Below are 22,798 nucleotides of genomic sequence, written 5' to 3'. Positions count from 1 at the left end.
ATCTAGTAATCCGACAGTATCATCATTTCCATTACCAGGCTACTTTGAACTCTCTGGAGTAGTATCGGATTTCCTTGGGTTGCAATCATTTCGATTGAAAACTATTTACGATGTTCCCCCTCCCCACCTCAAGCGGTCAACCATTCAAAGCCGCAATCGTTTGCTGACACAATTTTAAAACGTTACCTGGGTCGTGTGAGATCTTCACATCCTTTACCGAATGAATTACGAAGAGGCTTATGGATTGTGGATAGTGATACCACATCGTTTCTTTCCATCATGTTTCCATCGTGCCATATCGTGAAATGATCAGGTAGAGAGAAAATGGGATAGGCGCTTAGCATATGAGGTTAGCATCAATAATTTATCGATTGTGAATCACAATCACCATCACCATCACCTCCGCGCATCACAAAATCGGTCTATCAAATAACAGACCTGGTCAAAAGACGGGTCCGCGTCTAAAATAAAAGTGCGAGATGAACAAAGATCAACCCATCCCACCCCAAATACAAATCTGCTCATGCGTGCACCTCCCCTCTCAGCCCCCAAATCTCACACACACTTTCCATGCCCTCATACCTATAGTGACATACAAACAGTTTGCGTACCACATTCACATACCAATCAGCACATGGAGCCCCATCATTGGCGGGAGCGAGGGGGAAAATAGGGAGCGGGCGCATAGCTTACCCATCCTTCACGGGCTAACCGAACCAATGGTGAGGGCGCTAATAAATAGCCCGCAAACGTGCATGCGCATCCTATTGCTTCAGGGTAGAAAATATCCTAACCTGACTTAACCTAACCTATCCACGCCAAATCCCATTCTCACTTCTCACTTTGATCTCACTGTACATACCCACCCGCGCTGCGCCTCCATGCCATGTACGTGAGCGTGGATGCTTAAAAATCCTAACGATGATTGATTAATTGATTGAGAGTGAAGGATTTTGGTGCAATGGATTATGTATGAATGTATGGAAGGCTAGGGTAGGGGGGGTGTTGATTAATGTGTTGGTATATTCCCTGGTCATATAGGCTTTCTTGAGGATTTTTTCCCCTTCTTCTTTTTCTTCTCTTCTTTTGGCAATTTTGAACATGTGTATGTATGTATGTATGCTTGATTAATTATTTGTTTGAGCAAACGATTATTTGAACTTATTGGATTTGGATTCGAATTTGAATTTGAAAACGACACATGCGACAAGTGTTCGCAGAATATTGGAAGATTATTAAGTGGATAGAAAGCGATAATGTTGGGTTGATATATGAATGGGATAATAGGAAGTGAGAAAGCTGGAAATGATTATATCGATTCAGAGATGGAGGGTCTTGGTGGTCTGGTGCGGGTTACTGGGCATGGCGTTTGGTGGTCACGACGGAAAGATGGACAGAAGGAAAATTGGGCAGGACAGCTATAGGGACAAGAGGAGCTCGTCGTTATCGCCGCAAATTAACACTTCTCGAGGTGCCGGTGATGAAGTTGAAGGGGCTTCATGGTATTATCCTACTACGTGGCCTTCTTTTGAAGAGAAGCGTACTGTGTCTTTGAATCAGAGCTATACGCCCCGTTTCGAAGTTGGATTGCAAGGACCACAAGACGCGAAATCTCTGGCTTTATGTTATACTACCAATTTCCAAGCACCAGAATCGGCCAACATATATTATGTTATACCCCTCACATGTAAGTAATTGACCAGAGAACATCCGCCTCTACTAAGGCAGGTCTAATCAAAATTGCAGTCACTTGTCTAAAAAATGACCCCTCTTGTCAAATCGAAGTCCAGAAAACAGGAACTGCGAATTTAGAGGTCAATCTCTATAATACTAGTGCAGGCCTCTCTACCTTTACAAAGCCGAACTCGGCTTTCTTTCTGTGTTTCAACAATGGTAACGACACTGTTGCGGGCTTCACCTGCGAGTCTTACAGCCCGTACTTCCAGATATTACGTAGCCCCTCACTTGTCAATCAGAGAAGAGAAGAGACAGCAGATTTGGTAGCAGCCGAATCGTCATCTATGTCAGCTTTCGCAAGCTCGTTTGTGGCAGCCATCACAAACTATGCAGCTCCAACGGCTCCGCTATCCGTCACAGCAAGCACGGCAATCTTTTTGCCTTCAGGAGGAACAGTGATATCAGCGTCAACAACTGCGCCCAATATACCCATTTCAACATCATATGCGTCGACTGTAACAACACCCATATTAACGCCAACTGGTACCGACGGCTCAGCTAGTGCAACTGGCACCTCTGATTCATCCAACTCTAGCTCCACCTCCTCGAATTCCAGCGGACTCTCCCTAGGCGCCAAAATTGGCATCGCCCTCGGCGCCATAATCTTCGTCTTCCTCCTCCTTCTAGCACTCCTCCTCCTCCTCCGCCGCCGCCGCAAGAACCTCCCTAAAAACGCCTCCCGCACTCCCGAGAATCTTCTCCTCTCCTCCTCTCTCAAACACAACAATGACTCCAACTCCCTCTTCATCGCCGAAAAACTGGCTCTCACAGATCGCAGCGATACAAACACCCCTCTCACATCTCGTGGTGCCGGAATCCTCGGCGGAACATTCGATCACGACGATGATCTCCACCAAGATTTGCCCGCGCCCGGAAGTGCCTTTACAGCAAACACACCCGTACCAATTAGTCCGCGCCGCAGCCAAGCTGCCAACACGCTGCGAAGCGAAGCGATAGGAAGTCGCGCCGTGAGCATTGCTTCCGGGATCTCTCGACCCGTATCCCCCGTAAACAGCAGTGCGGGGAACAATATCGTAGATCTCAGTCGAGAAAATAGTCGCGAACGTATCGGCGATAGGAGTATCTTTGATCAGGAACCGTATACGGATAATGTAGGCGCAGGCGCAAATAGTGGGGCAGTAGGTATGAATGGGGATAGAAATGGAAGTCGCACTAATTTAGACGTGCCGAAAGTATATAAAGGGGCGTTACAAGCGCCTTTCCTCAGCGAACCGGGGATGTCGGCTGAGGAGGTAGCGAGGTTGGAGGAGGAAGAGAGGAGGATTGATGAGGCGATTGCGGAAGCGGAGGAGGAGAGGAGGAGGGCGAGAGAAGCGAGAGGGAGATAGACATTTATGGATTGTTTGAGTGGAAAGCTGGAAGTTTTGGAGTTTTCGGATCTTTTGCTGGTGGGTAGTTTACATATACACCGTGCTAATATAGTAGGTGTAAGATTGCGATGTTGTGTATCGTGATGCTGGTATATCTTGTTATATACACTTATCTATTTACATATTTATAACTATTTGTAGTGCGATTCCATATACATATTTGATTGTTTATCGGGTTTTTCTTTTACTCATTATTTGTGTATTGCGGAATGCATGAGTGTCTTTATTATATACCTGTTACACATGTAAGATCTTACATACGTAATTAGATTTCATTCAACATTCAAGATAGACTCCCTAATCATTTACTTCATTCTTTAACTGACTCTAGGACATTATTTAATCTACTCACAGGGTGTTGAAACTAAACTATACCCAGGTGGAGATGATCCCTGAATACTATAATAGCTCCGTGTACATCTAGCCGACAGACAAACTCTTTTTAGCCGAAGAAACCGAGAAGGAGAAAAAGAAAAAAGAAAGAAGAGGAGAAGAGGAGAAAAGAAGGAAGAGGAGAAAAGAAGGAAGAGGAGAAAAGAAGGAAGAGGAGAAAAGAAGGAAGAGAAGAAGCCGTTACAAACTGAATAGGGCGATGTAGATAGAACAGAAAAAGCTTCAGAAGGGAATACTATACACAGGAACAAATCACCGCTACGGCTAGTGACTTGATGAAGTTACTCCAGGGTGGCAAAGTGAGTTCGGTCCAGCTTGTGGATTTATACCTCAGCCAAATTGAGAGGCACAATCATTGAAGCCTAAAATTGAATGCAATGATAAGCACAGCACCCAAGAAAATTCTTCTCGATATCGCAAAATTTCTTGATGATGAGCGTGCTGCTGGGCATATCAGGGGCCCCCTCTGTGAAGGTAAGCTACCCAACCATAGCGAAGGAATCCATCTAAACAATTTTTAGGACAAAATTTGTACTGACGCATCCCTGGGAATGGATACTACTTGTGGCTCATATGCTTGGGTTGGTTCTGTTCCCCAGCATAATGCTCCTATCGTCGATCACGTAGGTGAAGTCCTAGCTCCATGCGTTGAACGATGTGCTAAAATGTCGTCCAGCTTTTGAAAGCGGGTATGATTGTTACAGGAAAGGCAAACTTATCGGTAGGTACTTTGCATCTCTGTTCGTGTAGCTACTAATCACCGCGGTCATAGGAAAAGAGTGGCTGGAAAGGGTTTGGCATAACGACAGGATGGTCAGCGGTAGGAGGACAAATACAGTCACCGTATATTGTTGGCGGGCTTGCTAAGGGAGAAAAACTACTCAAACAAACTGTTAATATCAACAAAACATTTCACACTCAAAGACCTAAATGAACTAACTCCTCTGAAGGCTCCAGCAGGATCATCATCGGCAAGTGCTTCTGGTGCTGCAGCCGGCTTTGCACCACTAGCAATCGCAACCGAGACAGATGGATCGATCACGCAGCCTGCGAACCGTGCAGCACTATTCGGCATAAAGGTAACCGTTGGTCGTGCATCAACCGAAGGTACAGCTCCTTGGTCTGTATTAACAGACAGTGTCGGTGGTATGGCGAAGTCGGCACAAGACTTGGCATACCTGGTAGATATCATCCTTGGCACAAACACCACTCCAGCTTTGAACACAAGTTGAAAAGGTCAAACTGTTGGCTTTGTGGATGATACATTCTGGGGGTTGTCTGAATTTGTTTGCATCCCAGATCCTGTGCTCATTACCCAACAACGCGAAGCTTACATGGATACCAAGAAAAAGCTCATTGAACACGGAGCGACATTGCATAAAAATGTTCCTATGACTTCTGTGGATGAGCTTCAACTCGATGGTGATGATGCTCTCGATCAACTATGGAGTAAGTTATAGCCCTTTTGCGTGTCAATAATCATATTTTGATCTCATACAGACCATGATTTTGCGAAAGCGTGGGAGAAGTTCTTGAAGAACTTTCCCAGCAGTTTGATGAAAAGCATTGCAGACATATTGAAATTCAACAAGCTAAACGCAAAGGTTGCCCTGCCGGCTGGTAAGTGAATTTGTGATCCATTCTGTTTGCAACACAACTGATTGTTGTGAAGAACATCCAGGCCAGCAACTGTTGGAAAGTGCCTTGGAAGACAAAATGTCTGAGGAAAAGTATGCTGAAGGAGTATCACTGATAAGTGAGGCAGCTAAAACGAATGGAATTGATAAGACAATACATCAATTTGGTCTTGATGTAATTGTTGGACCCATGGATGGTCGCATGCCTACTATTGCCGCCGCCGCAGGATTTCCTGTAGGAACTGTTCCCTTGGGCTATTCTTAGACAAATGGACGTCCATTTGGGCTTGCTATTGTTGCTATGGCTAATGAAGAGCACAAAATGTTGCAATTCATGACTGCATGGGATGAACTAACGCCATCACGTTTACCCCCTCTCCAACTAATGAATTGGAATTGTCCTAAGTAATCTAACATCTTAGCTTAGCCACCAAGCCAAGATGCAAATTCCCTGAGAGAAACCCCCCGAAAGTTGTGATCGTTAGGAGAGGATAGATCTGGTATGGTTGATGTAGGTTGGTGGAGACGAGTTTAGCCATCTACTACTAGAGAATACCTATCTGCATAACAATCTACATCTAGAGACTTGAGGCAGTAGAAAATGAAAGTCTTTCGCCGGAAAGATTCGAATGAAAAGTCATCAGCCAATGGCAAACACGGGTCTGAACTGCTTGTCCTATCATTCAGGTTCCTGGCCCTTCCACTTTTCCCTCATAGCTTCAACATCAAAGCCGCATAATTCTGCTCTCTTAACTACCTCTCTTGCCTTTCCGGTAACTGGTGCATCAATCATTTTGTCGTCCAATGTCCATGCTCCTTTCCCCTTCTTCTCCGCCTTTTCATCCGCAATGACCACTCGTACACTCCACTCGACTTCTTTCTCTCCCGGTGCAAATGCTTTTTGAACAATATCCACTTGGGAAGGATGTATACATTGTTTTCCATTAAACCCTAAACCCTTTCCCTGAAGAGATTCTTCTTCCAAACGAGCTAGTCCCTCACTTCCCCTATATGATGTACACACTAAATCAATAGTCGATGGGATATCAAATGCTCGTGCACATGTTGCTATGTGACTTCTCGCGTATAGAAATTCGTCAAGACTAGGTGTTCTTGTAATGCTTAAATCCAAAGAGAAATCCTCCGCGGCGAATATTAGGCCATGTAGGTAGGGAGATGCTTGACAGATTGATGAGAGATTTATGAGAGATTGTGCGGATTCTATGAGAGCGAGTATCTTGACTGGGTTGGAAGAAGACGATGGAGTAGATGGATGTCGTGAGGGAAGAGTATGACGAAGAATATCATTTATGAAGTGGAGGTCGGAAGCCGAGTTTACTTTGGGTACTACGAGAGTGTCAAGGTGTTGACTCTTGAGGACTTGAGTGAGATCTTGTAGAGCGAGGCCTGATGAAACGGAATTGATTCGTACAGCCAATCTATAGCGATAGTGGAATCAGCATATATACTTCCATCTTCCGGAGAACAAAAAGACTCATCGGATACAAAATACATACTCTCCTACATCTTTCGGTCTATCACCCTTTAGAAAATCCACAATATTTTTCCTTGCCATCTCCTTATTCCCCAATGTCACCGAATCTTCCAGATCATACGCAACAGTATCAACCTTCAGTCCTCGGGATTTCTCTAAAAACTTGGGTGAAGATGAGGGCACTTGTTCGTAGGTTAGCTACCCATGAGGGAGCTTCCGTGTATGGTGATCAGATGGATAGCATACCATAGAGGAGAGCCCTTCGGAGGACAGAAGCTGCTGCATTTCGCGACATTGCTATTTTGAAGTATAGAGATCAATTGAAGGTTGAAACAAGTTGACGAGCTTCAAAATCCCAAAGACTTTCGAGTGCTGATGGAACTTCAATTGATGTTGCGCTTCGGGAGCTTACCCCACAATATACCACTTACTAGCCTTACCTAGTACTCACCTGGCCATTTACAGAAATGCATTACATGCCCACCTACCTTATTAGTATATCGGTAACATAGGGTACCTATATATATGGGCTCTTTCATTTATCTTACTTTAAAAATATACAATACCAAGAGATGAATTTTTTTTTTTGGAACAATTGAGACAAGTAAAGTTAATCGTACCTTATTGAAGATTAGAGACAGTATATCTATCATTCAGCTGAGGTTCGGACGTGATCTGCCAATGCACAGGGACCCTTAGCAGCATCTAGCTAAAGCCTATCAGTAGACGCTAACACAATCAATATCTTATCCATCCCGATCCGAGCTTCATCTTCCTTCACATACAAGTTGCTCAACTACAAATACAATATTCAATACACCAAACTGCTGGGCCCATCAACCCTCCAAACACCAATCATGACATCTCCAATTCCAAACTCAGACCCAATACCGTTATTTCGACCTTCTAAAAAGCGCAAGATCTATAGACAGCGAAATCAAGATGATCATGATGAGATAAAATCCGAAATCTCCACAAACGCGCCCGCGCCAACGGCAGCAGCTATACCCACAGAACAAAGTTTAGATGAACTCATTGCTTCGGGTTCCATTCCTATCAAAAAAGAGGGGAGAGATGAAGAAGGTGGAATGGAAGATACGTCCCTAAATATATCAGAAATTCTACGTCTGCGAAAACAACGAAAGAAAATTGGAGGGGTGGAGTTCAAAGCCGAATCTAAAATTCGAGATGGGAATGACGATGAAGGAGATGGAGATGCGCTGGTGAAATATGAGGATAAGGATGCAGAGGAAACACAACCTGAAGGTGGACTTTCAATGCGACGATTTGCGCCGCAGATGGGAGTAGTGGGGAGTGGTGTTGATAAACATATGTAAGTACATTTCGTATTCCTTCCGAGAGAGAGAACTGCTTGGGTGTAAGTGCGGTGACTAATAGTATAGGATGGCATATATAGAATCGAAACTCGGACATACATCTCAATCCGCTGATTCTCCATTCACAAACCCTCAAGCAGGAACTCCAAAGAATGAGACTTCTACAACTCAATCTAAAGAATCTCAAAGAGCACCTACTACAATGGGTCAAATTCTCGAAATCGATCTAGGAGAAGAATCAAGAGCAAGAAATGCATATCGAACAGAAATAGCTCGCAGAAAAGCAGCAGGTGAAGTCATCGAACTCGAAGAATCTACACAAGCTCTCCCCAAGCCTCGTCTTGGCCGCGATGGTAAACCCTGGCGTGGTCGCAAAAGAAGAGGCAGCGATGATATTCAACGCGATGCCCTCGTCGATGCTATTCTTCATGAAAATCGTCTCGATATCTACGAGTCCGTACCTTCGAGTAAGGAAATGAATCACACGGCAGGATTGGCCAATGATGAAATGGTCGCAGAATCATTCCGCAAGGATTGGGAAGAAGCTAGTTCTCATGCATCTTTGCAGAGACAGCAACAGATGTCTGAAAAAGCGGCAAAGGATAAGAAGAAAGGGGCTCAGGATAAGACAGAGGAGGAATTGTATATGAAAGGACCGAAGTTAGGTGGAAGTAGGAGTGCTAGAGCTGCGATGAGGGAATCGATGTTGAAAGGGAAGGCGGTAAAGAGGTAGTGATAGATGCGGGGATATATCGACTTGGAAATTGATGAGAAAAGCTTATCAGTGGGTTACAGTCATTACTTCGCAGGGTGCGAAAAGGAAAAGGAAAATGGAAGAGGAAAATCACTTGGGGTACATTCCCGTAAAGGTCACGAATTTGCAAGTGCATCCATCTTTTTGATTAGCTTGCTTGATATTCCAAGGTTCCTATCTCTATTCACAATACTATACTCTCCAGTCGTCTGAGTTTAATTATACAAAGAATAATCACACTCAACACCTTTCCCTTCTTGAAAAATCATACAGATGGATGCAATTTCAAAGATCGAGGGTCTCTAATTTATCAAACCAGAGAACCAGAGAAAACCCTACTCGCGATATTTAGATTGATATAGATATATTTCCTACATACGAAGTCAACCATCATAATCTTATACTCAATCGAGTCTTTTCTCACAGCACCTGCTTTCCCATCCCTTCTTCTCGATTCTCGGGGATGGATGGATAGCTAGCTACTAGGTAGATACTAGATACTAGTAGATACCTAGGTAGTTAACAAGTATATAGTTAATTCACCCAAATAATTCAATCGCAATCGTAATCGTAATCACAGTCATTAATCATCCAATAGCATCGCAATAGCATCGCAATAGCATCGCAATAGCATCGCAATAGCATCGCAATAGCATCGCAATAGCATCGCAATACATAGCGTCGCATCGCGTATTTAAGGGGTGGAAAGGAGGGAAGGTATAGAGAGATTCATGGATAGATATATTAATTTATTAATTTATTACCCAGATAGGTAGGTAGGTAGGTAGGTAGGTACTTCTGTACTCTGGGTGGGTATCGAAGGTTGAGTTGGTTTGTAGTTGATGTGAATGAATGAATAAAATAAATAAATAAATAAACCCACCTTTCAAAACTCAAACCTATCAGAGAGAAATTGATGGTTATGAGCTTTGCCCTCCAGGGCTAGATGTATATATATATCTAAATACCTAACTAGTGAGATATCCCGATCGCGCAGTCTGAGATTTGAGAGTATGTAGTAAGTAGATAGATAGGTAGATAAATATATACGCCATCAATCTCGATTTCCAAGATAAACAGAAACCGAATCAGTAATCCATATTCCTGCACAGCTATTTCCAACTCGATAACTGAGATTTGATAAGATGAGATGTAATGACATGAAATGAGTATAAATGAGTATAAATGAGTACCTATGAAACTCTTTATTTTATTCCTGGGTAATCAATACCTAGGTACCTATCCATATACCAGCCAGCTACTTGTGTATGCTATACCGACCAAACTAACCCAACCCAAACAATGGTATAAAAGAAACTATAATTAAATACAAAAATGCATACGCCAGGAGATGAAACGCCGTGTATCCTGGTACCTCATAGCGATAGCATGGCTATGGGAGTTATTACTGTCCATAACCCAATCGTGAATATATTCCCCGGTTGCAATTCCATACCCAAGTTTTCCATGTAAACACCCTTAGCCGAGATATTCATTAGTAAATCCATCTCGCCGTGATTAATCGCACCCAAATCAACACACTTCCCTAATATCTTTCGTCCCAATTTCCTGTATCCTCTCATCACAGTTATCATTACCATCACCCTCCCCATCCACCCTCTCAATCCTGACTCCCATCCCAAAAACATCACCTCCATGCACCAACCTCACGGCCTCTCCACTCCCCAACACTAAAACCTCTGTACCCATCCCCTTCTTCTCATTAAACTTCTCACTCCTTGGCGACACCACACTCTCCACATCTTCCTTCTCCCACTTCTCACTCTTCAGACTCCACGTCGCCATCCCAGTGCTCGTCTTATCGCCATCGTGGGCGGAAATCCACGTTTTGGCGCAGAGATTTTGCGCAATCGATACGCCGCCGGGGAAACCGGATATGATGTTTCCGCCCAGGTACCAAGGGTTTGAGATACGATCGAAGGGGTGGAGGAGAGATGTGAGAGGGAGAGCCGCTTCCGAGACGAGATGCGAGGATGCGTAGGGAGCGAGGGTGTTGTATGTACAGCCGTGCGGAGAGAAGATGACAGAGAGCGCGCGCTCGTTAGGGTTAGAGAGGGTAGAGGCGATGGAGTTGGGTGAGGAGGGTGGTGTAGCATATGCGTTTTCATCTGGATGGGAGAAGGATTTTGAGAGGGTGGGTGGTCGATATGTTATCCCAATTGCATTGTGCAGTCCTGTAAGATCGTTCTTTTGAGGGAGAAATGCAATAGTCACTTCGCCCGCGACCCCATTGTGAGATAGGGGAGGTACGGGAAATCGAAGGATACTGTCAGGGCGACGCAGACGAGAATCTTCCCAGCGTTTAAGAGGGACGACTTTCGAGGGAGAGAAATATTTCCACCGTTTGATCGTCTTTGCGGCTCCGGGTTCTGCAAGGAATAATGTCTTGCTTCCATCTGGAGAGAGTTGTTTGAGAGTTTCTTCGTGACAGTGATCGGTTTTATCTTGACTTATTATCACCAGATCTGGTTCTGGGAGTTCGGTGAGAGAAGATATGCATGAGGGTGAATTGAGATGAGATATTGAGAATTTGTGGTGGAAGATTTTAGAAGGACCGGATATCCATGGATCGAGGAGGATAGTGAAGGAGCTTTCATGTCGTCCAGGTCCGCCTGGAGATGGAGGAAAAGGGGAGATGGGCGAGAAGGTCAGGAGGAATGATGCATCATTGTTTAGATGCTTAACTGTCAAGGACATCTTCAAATCGAGATATGAGAAGATCGAGAAAGTCTGTAAAACTCATAGTATCCAAAAAATAAAAGTGAGGGTGAGGCCAAAAGGAGAAAGGAGGACGGCAAGGAGATATAGATTGACTCTGATTGTAGGAGTAGATGGGTAGTAAAGATTTTTCTGACATGGAAGCAAGGTGGTGAATCAATGAATCAATGAATCAAGTTGAATTTGACAAGTGAGTCCACATACTCGTCGAAACACGGGCACTGGATGACATATTTAAAAGGGTATGGAAGAAGATCCAATGCGGGATGATGTGGAAGAAGTTGTTTATAGAAGCAAAGATTCAAAGCGGCACACTGCCTAGTAACTCATCAAAATCCCCGTTTGTTAGATGAAAATGGAAAGGTTACCCGACAGAGAGAAATTATTGTACGAAGTACTTGGATCTATTGAACGCCTATCATTTTGACCGAACAATACCCTTATTTTGGAGAGGAGAGTTTTCCGAGGAGATGACCATACCTGAGTTGCTCTTTGCGAAAAAATACTATATGTATATGATATATCATTGACCTTGTCTATCTTCAATGAAAGCTCATACTTCATACCTCTGCACCATTTCGTCGAGCTTCGATATCAATCAATAGCTCGAAAGTGGATCATTCTACGGAAGTACCGTACGGTTATAATTAACCCATTTGAAATATAAGCACCTTCATTTCTCCAAATGGGTAATGATAAACCTGCTTCGGGGACGTCGATCATTTTTCAAGCAGGATTTAACGAAGAAGCTTTCAGCTGTGGTGGTGAAAAGTGGTAAAAGTGGTTCCTCTTTCCTTGTTTCAATAATTGGATTGCCGTGTAGTGGATTTGATTGGTGGGGAGAGAGATGAAAGATCGATTGAAGGAACGATACGCGAGCTTTGAAGTTTGAATGTTTTCGTGAATACGTATGTATACGCACACTAGGAGACTAGTATATGTATAGGTATAGGTATGTATATGTATATGTACGAAGTAGGTTCCGAATTCCAACGAGTATCTCATAAACTTTCCATATCAATCCAGACTTTCGAGCTGCTATCATTAGATACCTACCTAGGTCTACAATGTACCAGCCTCATTGTGAAGATCCAAGTCTTGACAGGTTAGAAAGTCATAGCCTCAGCCAAAAAACACTGCAAGCCTCACTTAGATGATCGACAGGATAATTAAGAAAATCATCAACGCGAATGAATGTGAAGTTAGTATTAACTTGATGGAATGTTTTGGTGTTTGCGCTATTTCTCTACGACCAACCATATTATGAATCATCACTCCCATTCATGAGAATAGAATGTCAATGTCAGATCTTATATGATGCGAAGGAATGTGGAGATGGGAATGGAGGGGGAGTATGTACGAGAACGAGTTTTGATAAAGTTCAATTCTAGAGAGTGGAAGGGTATTCGTGCAAATCGGCAAGTGGTTCAATTATGATATGTAGGTATTTATAGATTTGATAGGCTTCATAGCTCGCTGCGCTCGAAGATTTTTACTGTGCAGTGTGGAATATTCTCTATCTAATTAGTCGGCCTCCACGGCAGTGGCTCCCAGGGGGCCAGCGGAGCGTCATTTACTGCTGTTGTCATATAAAGAAGTTGAATGGTAAATATTCAGAAGAGGTATCGTTCTCCAAGTTATATCGATCTCTGCTTGAATATACTTTTCAGGGCATCTAACACTTTACCACCTCATCAATTTGCTATAGACATACCTAGTACTCTCTAAGTACAACATGCGACACATTCTGTGAACACTACAACACGACGAAGAAAAAGCATCAAGGATATCCCAATGGCAATTCATCTCGGATTCACAAATTACCATTAACTAACAATATAACTCGAAATCTCGAACAGATCTTCTCGGACTGGCCGTTAAGAAAGCTTCGAATAGACCTTCTCGAACTTTACCCCAACTTTACTAGCAGGATGAAAAATCAATGCAACGGTTTCGACGATTCATGGATCCAATATGCAAGTGAACTGTTGAATCGAACTACCTAGCCATAAGCTACACAAGAGCTCAAAACTCGTACATTCCAATCTCCTCCAACTCACTGCACTACTAATCACAAGGACCTTGGAGAGCTTAAGTTTCTGAATAGACTCTGCTCCTTAATTATTATCGTCGAATTGTGAAGACCTAGCTTCACAATTGACTCATGAATCTCCTGCTAATTAATCAAAACGGCGTTGGTTCATGTTTGAAAAGTATTGGCAGAAATCTCCTTTGCACCAAGTCTTATTAGTTAGGCCTTTAACTTGATCATCCCTTCAAAGCAAGCGGCGGCCAATCAATACAATAAGACTGCAATACTCGTACGAAATGGCACAAACACAAATACTTTGTTACAAAGATATGCAAGCAGCCACCAAGTCTTCACATGTGAAAGAATCATCAAAGCATCAATTTACTCGTAGAGTGGAACAAATCATTTTCAAATCCTTTGGTGTTACCGTCGGCGAATTGTCTTTCTAGAAAGGAGCTTGTGAAGCAGATTAAGCTTGTTGGGGTTGTACTCGCATGCTCAATGCACCTTCGAGTCAAGATTGGGTAAGCTTAGGTAGTGCTATGCTATGTCCTGTACCCAGGGTTCTCCAGTTTCCGAGTGTTGCTTTGAGAGCTTCCAAAAGGGTATAGGACAATGCAACAGTTGATAAGAGATAAAAGATAAAAGATAAAAGAAAATCCAAAGAAAAAGAGCTCTTATCGAATTTTTCCAATTGGGATTCCATTATCGTGATTCGTGATGCCATCAAAGTAACATAATCATCCTGTGTGGCTTCCCCTTCCCAGCTCTCCATTCGGAAGGACTAATCCAACAAAATCTTTTTTTCGGCAGATCAGCAGATCAAGTCACTTTGTCACTTGGGATCCTCGACTTCTTACTTGTCAATTGCTTCCTAGGGATTGGGTTGGAGAGACCAGAAATGCTCCATCCACGAGTATGCCACGGGAGTCTGATTGGAGGAAGGCGAGATGCGGTACTTCTTTTGGAAAGCTCCTCTCCACCGATAGTCCAATTATTATTATTATTCAATGGATGGCATTGGTCGCATGAATATCGTGCCCAACGACTCACGAGGCACCTGCGTATGTATGAGGTATGTGACCTGACTAGCTATGGAAAGGGTAGCTTTTCAAGGTCCGATATTTGGCCTTTTGCCTGCTTTTGCCGCTGATATACATAGAGAGAGAGAGAGAGAGAGAGAGAGAGAGAGAGTAGTGGAGTGAGTGAGTGGGTGGCACTGGCATGAGATGTTATTTCACTTTGAGACCATGACTAATTTAACGTGGGAGGGAGGGTTGGTGAGATTGATGAATGAGAGAGCTGGTTTGCATGGTTTGCCTGCCATATTTCCTTGGGATGTTGTGTTTGTTCGATTTCTCTGGCTCTTGAAATCAAGATGACAAGGTATTGTATGTATAGGTAGCTATAGCAATAGTAGCAAAGCCATAGCAAGTAGTGCAGTACTCAAACAGGATCGAATACTAACTAAAACAAGATCGAAGACTAAAGGATTTGCTTGAAAGGGAGGACTGGAGACAAGCAAAGTAAGCTCGGTTCATAGCAATACTTCCGAGTACTTAGCTAGTATTACCTATCTAGTCCGAGTATATCTCCATCTCTCCATGTTAGACCTTCGAAGCTCTCCACTGATGCTGCTCCAAAGCTCCAGATCCATCCCTTTTCATTGGCTCTTGAGCGTCTAGTAAAGACATGTAAAGTTCCAGAGATACCCAGTATACAAGCATGGATAGAAAAGAGGGAAAGAAAAAAAAAAGAGGAAAAAAGCTCTTGTCCGAAGCTCTTTTCTTGACTCTGACCCCCACTAGTAAAAAAGAGCAAAGAGCAAAGAGTAAAGGGCAAAGAGCTCCCTTCTAATAGTTATCTAAGTTTTAAGTTTCGAGTTCCAACTGCTGCTCTTCCTTCCTTCGAATCCACCCAAGGGACCCAAGGGAAAAAAAGACCCCTCAGTCAAAAGATTCCTTCAGTGCTACACTCACACTACCACTATTACTACTATTACTACTATTACCACTACTTACATACATACTACTTACTACTTACTACTTACTACTCACTTACTACTCACTTACTACTCACTTACTACTCACTTACTACTCACTTTACTCTCACTCTCACTCTCACTCTCACACATTCTTTCTCAAACATCAATTGTAAGAAATCATTTGCCAAAAAAACATAGCTTTGAGCTTCAATCTTTCTTATATCTTTGTTCCCTTGAAAGAATCACATCAAGAGACAGAACCAGCACCACAACCAGAAAAAAAAAAGAAATTAACCCTCACATACCATTTTGATTAAATAATTATGCAAATTTTTGCTATCAAGATTATACATTTTTAGAGATTCCCGCTTTCCCCCTCCCCTCCAGATACGAAACAACAGTGCGACGATTCTGTCTGTACCTATCTATCTACCTATCTTATCTACCGACCTACCTACCTATCTTCCTACCTACCCATTAACCCATTAACACCCATTATCGATTTTGATCTGGTAATGATCGAGTCTACATTGACGATGCCTCCTCGTTCTTCGTTGACATCGTCCTTTTCCGTTTCAGATGCGAATAATGAAGTGGTTTGTCCATTGAGAAATCAAGATGGCTCCAGTTGTCGCAAACGTTGCCTCGGCGTGAGTGCCTCTACTCTGCTGTATCTGCTGTACCCCTTTGGAACTTATTTTCCTTTTGTACGGTTCAATCCGTGGTAACAAGCGAGTGAGATGGACAGGAAAAACGATATCGATCCATGCAAGAGCACATTAGAAGAGCTCATCCAGAACATTACATCTCAAAGCTTCCTGCGACCGAAGAAAGCTTTCAACTCATGATCAATACCCCGCCCTCTGAGCGTCCGCAACCACAATCACAACCACAACCACCAACAACTGCCAACTCGGCTCCAACTTCAAATAGTCTGTAGAAATTCAATTGCCAATCGTGGCTTGCATCTTGACTGATATGCTGTATACAGGTTTCACACACGAAAGACAGAACTATTATGGCGAACATTCGAATCATTCGAGTACCCCGAATACTCCCAGAATCGTGGACGATAGTTCAATGCTTCCAGCCGCGAGCGCTGCAGCAACTCTAGCACAGCTACACAATCATAAATTGGATAATGAATGGGAATCCGAAGTGGTAGGTTCATTTTCTCGCTCGACTTTCCAATTACACAGGATGCAAAATGTTAACTGGATTCAATTAGGATTGGATGTCAGATCACGAAGCTCATAAACAAGCAATGCGAGCCTCGATAGAGCTTCCTCCTATTCATTCCAACAAACTCGAACCAACTAGCGATCCATTTTCACATTACAATGTTCACCGTCGCAGAGACCTTCTTCCTTCTATACTATCGCCCCCAGGACGATCGTCTACTCTTCCTCCACTTCAAAGAAATCCAAGCACAGGTCGTCCTCGAAAACAATCAGTGTCAAAGCGTGCTCGAGAGCCACAACATAGGAGGCAAAAGTCTCGTGGGGAACATACTCATCTGCGACGCTTAAGTCATGATCGTAAGGCTCAATCTGCCGAACCTTCAAGTGCCTTTTATGGGAAGCGATGGGAAGATTTGATTGATGCTGCAACATCAGCTACAGAAGATGCAGACGATGATAGAACACCGGTTTGTCCCATGTGCAAATACAAAGGTCTTCCTTGCATACTAATGGAAATGCAGATTCCTCCATCCCCGGTTTCAGTAAATCGTGCTTCATTGCCTCCATTTTCCGCATCACAATTTCAAGGATATCAGGCTTCGCCACTACAACAAGCACTCACTCCACCATCTTATCATGCTGAAGCTCCAGAACCTTTTCCATCAGTTGAAAGTGGTGGAAGTGGTGATCATTTCAATATTGGATCACAGGGGCTCTCGGATTCATCGCCAAGCTTCTCTACAATAAATATACAAATTTACTGTGCTGCTTGTCAGAACGTTTCTTTCCTGAAAGAATCTTACGCATGTACAGAATGCATATGTGGTATATGCCAACCGTGTGTCGAGGTGCTCATGGCGGAGCAAGGAGCACGTAGAAAATGTCCAAGATGCGCCACCATTGGAGGACGATTTAAACCTTTTCAATTGGATATTCGTTGAGTCGTTTGATGGAAACTTTGGGTCTGAACAAATTGGTAAGAAAGGAGTTGGTCATTACGGGTCATCATAGACTGGATTGGAATTTTTGGAAGAGGGTATAGGCGTTTTGATTATTCCCAGGGTATCGAGGGTTACAAGACCACTCTTGTTATGATTTTGGGTATAGGTCGCATTTCGAAGTTGTCTTTTGGCATTTCGTACAAACGTGTTTAATTTTGAGGCATGCATTTGTTGGGCTGATGTTTATAGTCGTATCCAAAGAAAGATTTTCTCATTCAATATCTTGGACAGCTATTGAGAATTTGGCACCCATCACTTCGACCATTCGTACAATTGGTGAGTCTTGATCGAGCCACTGGATGATTTCTACCAACAGTCTTTTTTCTTGTTGAACTCGAACTCGAAGCTTATGGGGAAGTTTCAATCACCGTTGGCTATCACCAATTTACACAATTGGTAAGTTTTGTACCATAGTGGTGGCTCATGTCAGCTACTATCTTCTCAGAAAGTTTCGGAATCTTTTTGATGAGACTAGCAAATTATTGTTACGGGTGAAATAATCAGTTATTCAGCGCAAAACACGTAAAGATTGACATTGGGGGTTACTTTACGATTATAACTCCAAGCCATGAAAAGCCCGATTACGACCCCAAATATTGAAAACCGAGCATGAGCTGAGGCTCAGCGGTATTGTTGAAGAAATGGTGTAGAAACGGTGTCTACATTTGGTGATGGTCTCCGACAAGGCTGTTCAAGACAAACAGCTGAACTGGATGATTGACCAATTGAAGTTGACCAAACTGGAAAAGCTGTACGACGATGATGCACGGGACAATTATCTGAGATGGTGATAGGGATCGTGATTGGTAGCTGACGTGAGGCATTCCCGCGTCTATGTAGGGGAGGTGGGTAAGGCCCGAAGATAGCTGACCTATTTGCTCGGTTCTGACCTGATCTGATGTGAGTTTGGGGGGGAGGGGTTAGTAGGGACATTTTCGATAACGGCGTAACAACTTTTGACAGACGAGGGAGGGATTACTTGAAGATTATTTATACGCATTGATTTTCCCTGTGTTTTTGTTTCCGAGAATGTTTTCCTTCATTGCTTTCTTCATTCTTGTAGAACCAACCTTTTTTCTTGTTCTACATTGAGAAACTTTCTTCATATACACCTGGCGCTTAAATCTGCAATCCAACAACTACCCCACCGGCTATTCACAATTGCCCATCTCGCATATCTCGCATCCGCCCCCTGCATACCATACTAAGTATATAGTATATAGAAGATCGAGGTCACACTCACTCTCACTATAACGAGTTACAATGGTCTCTCATTATTTTGAAAGTCTCCCCGTCCCTCCTCTAGAGAATCTCACCACAGAATACATACTCCAAGAAATTATCGACCACATTGGAAAACTCGCTGATGATTTCCCACACACCAAACTCAATTTATTTCGCAAACAACTCTGGGATATTAGAAATCGGAATGTGGAGCCCAAAACACACTTGCGAGGTTTGCTGAGAGTGCTGGAGAATACGCACACATTTAAACATGCATTTGAGGAACTAGAACCGGGTTTGCAAGCGCAGATTCGAGTGTTTATGGATGATGAAAAGGATGTGAAGGAGGAGGAGATTATGGGGATGGGGAAAGTCAAAGGGGAGTTTTATATTCCGCCGTCTCCGGCGGTGAAACATCATTTCAAGGAGATGGTTAAGGAGACGGTGAGGGAGAAGGCTCATGAGAAGAAGATGAAATTGGTGCAGAGTAAAGTGATGAAGAAGATCCAGGAAGCAAAAGAGGAGATTGAGAGGGAGATTGTGGAGGAGGTGGGCGGACATATCGAGATGATTCAGAAGGTTGAGGATCATGTGGGAGAGTTTTGGGGGAGGCATGGCCACTTGGGTGCGTTGCTCAAGAGTAATCCTGTGGCTTCTTTGACGGAGAAGTGGGATGCTTCGATGCTGGAGAGTGGACTATCGCCAAGGATCTGCGAGGATGAGAGAGGCGCGCGGATTATGGAAGTCCATAAAAATGCCCCGTTTCATAATTGGGGGAATAGTGTGAAGAATACGCCGCTGTATACTTTTGTCCCTACGACGGTGCTGGGTCTGTCGAATCTGGTCAAGTGGGCGAAGGTCGAGGGCTATAGAGTTAGATGTAGTGGGTATAGACATTCGTGGAGTAATACTTTCTCGCAGGATAAACAGATTCTGGTCAGTATGTTGAATTTGGAGAGTGTGGAGAAAATCCCAGATGTCATGAGTATTACGGAGGAGAAGGGAGATGTGGATTTGAATGGAGATGGAGTGGTGGATGTCAATGAGTTGAAGACGATTGAGTTGGCGCCGAAAATTGAGGGGTTGAGTTTGACGGGGGATGAAGAGGGGAAAATGTTTTGTCGAGTTGGAGCGGCGGTGACGAATGAACAGTTTAGGAGGTGGGCGGTGGGTCATGGGAAATGGGCGTTGCCGGTAGACGTGATTCTTGTTGAGTATGTTTGCGTTCCTGTTTCTGTATTCACATACAACTCCTCGCCTGCAACTGCACTCGCGAAAGTCAATATATACTAACACAAACAGAGTCACAGCAGGCGGCGTCAACGGACCCATTTGTCACGGTGCGGGTCGTCGTCATCAAACAGTATCCGACTACGTTCGCGCCATCGAATACATCGACGCAAACGGTATCCACCGCACCATAACAAAACCCGCTCACCTCCGCGCCGCCGCCGGTTGTTTCGGACTCCTCGGTATCGTAACCCACATCACACTCCTCCTCTCCCCCATGACGTACGCCATTCTGCGTCCCACCAAACCCGACATTGCACTTGCCATTCCCCCTCTCTCTCCTACCGATATCCCCATCGCGCTGCGCAAATCCTGGACTCCCGCCCAATACGCCGACGCGCTAGAGGAGTTTGAAGATAAAGCCAATAATGACTATTACAGCGAATGGTTCTGGTTTACGCGCAGTCAGCAGGCGTGGGTTAATACGTGGAATGAAACGGTGGATGCGGAGGGTGCAGTCGAGTATCCGAGCCCGTTTGATACGTTTGTGCAGTGGGTTCAGGGCTGGGTGGGCAGTGTGTTGACGAGGAGTGAGGTGTTTGGTTTGTTGCCTGGGAGGTGGCAGGCTTGTATTTTGAGTACTTTTGGGAGTGAGTTTTTACTTTTTTTGTTTTGTGTTTTTGTGGTTTGATCTTTAAGTTTGAGTGATAAGAGAGGAGTTGAGAGTTAAGAAAGAAAGGAGGGAAAGGAGATGAATGTCTCGAGCAAAAAAGAAGAGAAAAAAGTATATTTCTAACCCGCAATAATAGTGGTCGCACTCCCCCCCTTTGAATTCAACGAATTCGAACAAAAGAAAACAGTCGAATACAAAACCGCACTTCCTAACGGTCTCCATTTCCGTCGCGGCGTAAGTTTCTTCCTTCTTTCCTCTGCCTCTTTCCTCTGCCTCTTTCCTCTGCCTCTTTCCTCTGCCTCTTTCCTCTGCCTCTTTCCTCTACCTCTTTCCTCTACCTCTTTCCTCTGCCTCTTTCCTCTGCCTCTTTCCTCTGCCTCTTTCCTCTACCTCTTTCCTCTACCTCTTTCTCCCCCCAAACTAACATCCCTCCCAGATCCAAAATATGCGCGTCCGGGACCTCGAATTCCAAATCCCCATTCCCTGTCTCCCCAACGCCACTCCCGATTACACCATCGTCCGCCGGGCGTGGTGGGACATTATCAATCTCTGCTATCGCGATTCGGAGACGCCGATGCGGCTCACGCTCGAGCTCCGGATTATGGGGGATTCGAATTTGATTATGGCGCCGCAGAGAGGAAATCGCTGGGGGACGGCGAGTATTGAGATTCTGAGCGTGCCGGATGCGGTGCGCGATGAGGAGTGGGTGCCGTTTTGTCAGGAGGTGGTGGATTTGTGGGCGGGGTATAGGGGGAGGATGAGGGTTGGTGGGGAAGAGGAGGATTTGAATGTGAGGCCTCATTGGGCGAAGGAGTGGGAGGGGGTGAAGATTAGAGGGAGGGGTGCCAGGGAGTATTTGAGAGAGGTGGGGTATAAGGAGGAAGTGGGGGAGTTTAGGAGTGTACTGGGGGAGATTGGGAAGGAGCAGGGGTGTGGATTGGGGGATTTGAAAGGGAGGTTTAGTAATGAGTTGTGGGATTATTTGGTTTTTGATGGGGTGGAGGTGGCGAGGGGGGAGGGGGAGGAGGTGCAGAGTATTAAGGTGGTGGAGGGAACACATACGGTGGTTGATGGAAAAGAGATGAAACCCCGCGGGATCGAAGAGGCGAAAATGAATAGTTCGAGGGAATTAATAGATTACTCGACGACTGAGAAGAAGGGGGATGGAAAGGGGAAGGGAAAGGAACAGGAACGGGGACAGGGGATTAAAGATGGAGAGGTAAAAATTTTCGAGGCGAAAGGGATTGTTAATGGGGTGAAGGAGATGAAGGAGATAAAGGAGGTGAAGAGTTCTAGCAGTAGCAGTAGTGCTGTACCCGAGAAGGTGATTGGGATTCCGGGTATTGATCATGCACGTGGGGTTTTTCCTATTAAGTTTGGTCGCTAGATTTTCTTTTTTTTTAGGAAGGAGGTTGGATAATTTCTATACTTTGGGGTTTGGACGGAAGGCCTGGAATTGGTAGGGCAGGAATTGAAAGGGAAAGAGGTGTTTATTACTTATTAGATCTTTTTTACTTTTTATAATCTAATGGATATTATATTATGTTCAATTTTGCTTTGCTTTCTAGTTTTAACTACTCTGAATTCTTTTCTTTTCTTTTCTCACTCTTACTCTCTGGCTTTTGATTCTAGTATTACTAGTATCGCTATTTCTCTAAATGAATCCCTAATATACAGGATTTAAAACACGATTCATAACTGGAAGCTGATTAGTCGAGAAAAAGTACGGATGCCCTGTACGCGAACATCAAAATGCTAGAATTTAAATCAATCAACAAATCAAGAGTAGAGAATTGATGAAATGAAATCGAAAGGGATTTTAGAATTCTATGAATTGAGAGCTTTCTAATGATGTAATTTTTATATTGATAAGTTATATTTAATAAAAGAAATAATTGATTAGAGAGTGGATTGAAGAGATTGAAGATCTTAAAGAATTGAATAAATGTTTCTGATTGATTCGGAGGTTCGGGACTTGCGATAAGAGAGA

At 43.9% G+C, this 22,798-nt stretch overlaps 8 protein-coding genes across 8 annotated transcripts; 6 read left to right on the top strand and 2 right to left on the bottom strand.

The window, feature by feature from the left end:
• The first annotated feature begins 840 nt into the window (after positions 1-840).
• Positions 841-3,337, top strand: EAE98_005471 (uncharacterized protein). The gene is made up of 2 exons (XM_038953093.1): positions 841-1,687; positions 1,747-3,337. Exons 1-2 carry the CDS (start codon positions 1,306-1,308, stop codon positions 3,084-3,086), a joined length of 1,722 nt encoding a protein of 573 aa, XP_038810194.1. The 5' UTR covers positions 841-1,305; the 3' UTR covers positions 3,087-3,337.
• EAE98_005470 (uncharacterized protein) lies at positions 3,338-3,716 on the top strand (the record flags this gene model as incomplete). The annotated part of the gene is made up of 2 exons (XM_038953092.1): positions 3,338-3,373; positions 3,537-3,716. The coding sequence occupies 2 exons, from the start codon at positions 3,338-3,340 to the stop codon at positions 3,714-3,716; spliced, it is 216 nt and encodes a 71-aa protein (XP_038810193.1).
• A 237-nt stretch (positions 3,717-3,953) lies between these two features.
• Positions 3,954-5,423, top strand: EAE98_005469 (uncharacterized protein; the record flags this gene model as incomplete). Its single annotated transcript, XM_038953091.1, has 8 exons — positions 3,954-3,995; positions 4,043-4,144; positions 4,198-4,242; positions 4,294-4,413; positions 4,472-4,667; positions 4,821-4,970; positions 5,022-5,141; positions 5,194-5,423. 8 exons carry the CDS (start codon positions 3,954-3,956, stop codon positions 5,421-5,423), a joined length of 1,005 nt encoding a protein of 334 aa, XP_038810192.1.
• A 414-nt stretch (positions 5,424-5,837) lies between these two features.
• Positions 5,838-6,948, bottom strand: EAE98_005468 (uncharacterized protein; the record flags this gene model as incomplete). The annotated part of the gene is made up of 3 exons (XM_038953090.1): positions 5,838-6,597; positions 6,676-6,835; positions 6,900-6,948. The coding sequence occupies 3 exons, from the start codon at positions 6,946-6,948 to the stop codon at positions 5,838-5,840; spliced, it is 969 nt and encodes a 322-aa protein (XP_038810191.1).
• A 562-nt stretch (positions 6,949-7,510) lies between these two features.
• EAE98_005467 (uncharacterized protein) lies at positions 7,511-8,723 on the top strand (the record flags this gene model as incomplete). Its single annotated transcript, XM_038953089.1, has 2 exons — positions 7,511-7,986; positions 8,057-8,723. The coding sequence occupies 2 exons, from the start codon at positions 7,511-7,513 to the stop codon at positions 8,721-8,723; spliced, it is 1,143 nt and encodes a 380-aa protein (XP_038810190.1).
• A 1,554-nt stretch (positions 8,724-10,277) lies between these two features.
• EAE98_005466 (uncharacterized protein) lies at positions 10,278-11,462 on the bottom strand (the record flags this gene model as incomplete). The annotated part of the gene is made up of 1 exon (XM_038953088.1): positions 10,278-11,462. The coding sequence occupies one exon, from the start codon at positions 11,460-11,462 to the stop codon at positions 10,278-10,280; it is 1,185 nt and encodes a 394-aa protein (XP_038810189.1).
• A 4,086-nt stretch (positions 11,463-15,548) lies between these two features.
• EAE98_005465 (uncharacterized protein) lies at positions 15,549-17,918 on the top strand. The gene is made up of 5 exons (XM_038953087.1): positions 15,549-16,149; positions 16,248-16,431; positions 16,491-16,660; positions 16,728-17,147; positions 17,202-17,918. Exons 1-5 carry the CDS (start codon positions 16,015-16,017, stop codon positions 17,619-17,621), a joined length of 1,329 nt encoding a protein of 442 aa, XP_038810188.1. The 5' UTR covers positions 15,549-16,014; the 3' UTR covers positions 17,622-17,918.
• Positions 17,919-18,944: 1,026 nt separating this feature from the next.
• Positions 18,945-22,195, top strand: EAE98_005464 (uncharacterized protein; the record flags this gene model as incomplete). Its single annotated transcript, XM_038953086.1, has 4 exons — positions 18,945-20,119; positions 20,208-20,785; positions 20,945-21,042; positions 21,245-22,195. The coding sequence occupies 4 exons, from the start codon at positions 18,945-18,947 to the stop codon at positions 22,193-22,195; spliced, it is 2,802 nt and encodes a 933-aa protein (XP_038810187.1).
• Positions 22,196-22,798: the final 603 nt, after the last annotated feature.

The sequence above is a fragment of the Botrytis deweyae genome (assembly GCF_014898535.1).
Source record: "Botrytis deweyae strain B1 chromosome Unknown BDEW_011, whole genome shotgun sequence".
Classification (NCBI taxonomy): Eukaryota; Fungi; Ascomycota; class Leotiomycetes; order Helotiales; family Sclerotiniaceae; genus Botrytis; species Botrytis deweyae.
This window is presented reverse-complemented; position numbering and strand designations above follow the sequence as displayed.

Coding starts and splice junctions, on each gene's coding strand:
- EAE98_005471 (XM_038953093.1), top strand. CDS start 1,306: ATGATTATATCGATTCAGAGATGGAGGGTCTTGGTGGTCTGGTGCGGG. Junction 1,688..1,746: donor TTATGTTATACCCCTCACAT/GTAAGTAATTGA, acceptor TCAAAATTGCAG/TCACTTGTCTAAAAAATGAC.
- EAE98_005465 (XM_038953087.1), top strand. CDS start 16,015: ATGATCGAGTCTACATTGACGATGCCTCCTCGTTCTTCGTTGACATCG. Junction 16,150..16,247: donor GTCGCAAACGTTGCCTCGGC/GTGAGTGCCTCT, acceptor TGAGATGGACAG/GAAAAACGATATCGATCCAT. Junction 16,432..16,490: donor CTCGGCTCCAACTTCAAATA/GTCTGTAGAAAT, acceptor TGCTGTATACAG/GTTTCACACACGAAAGACAG.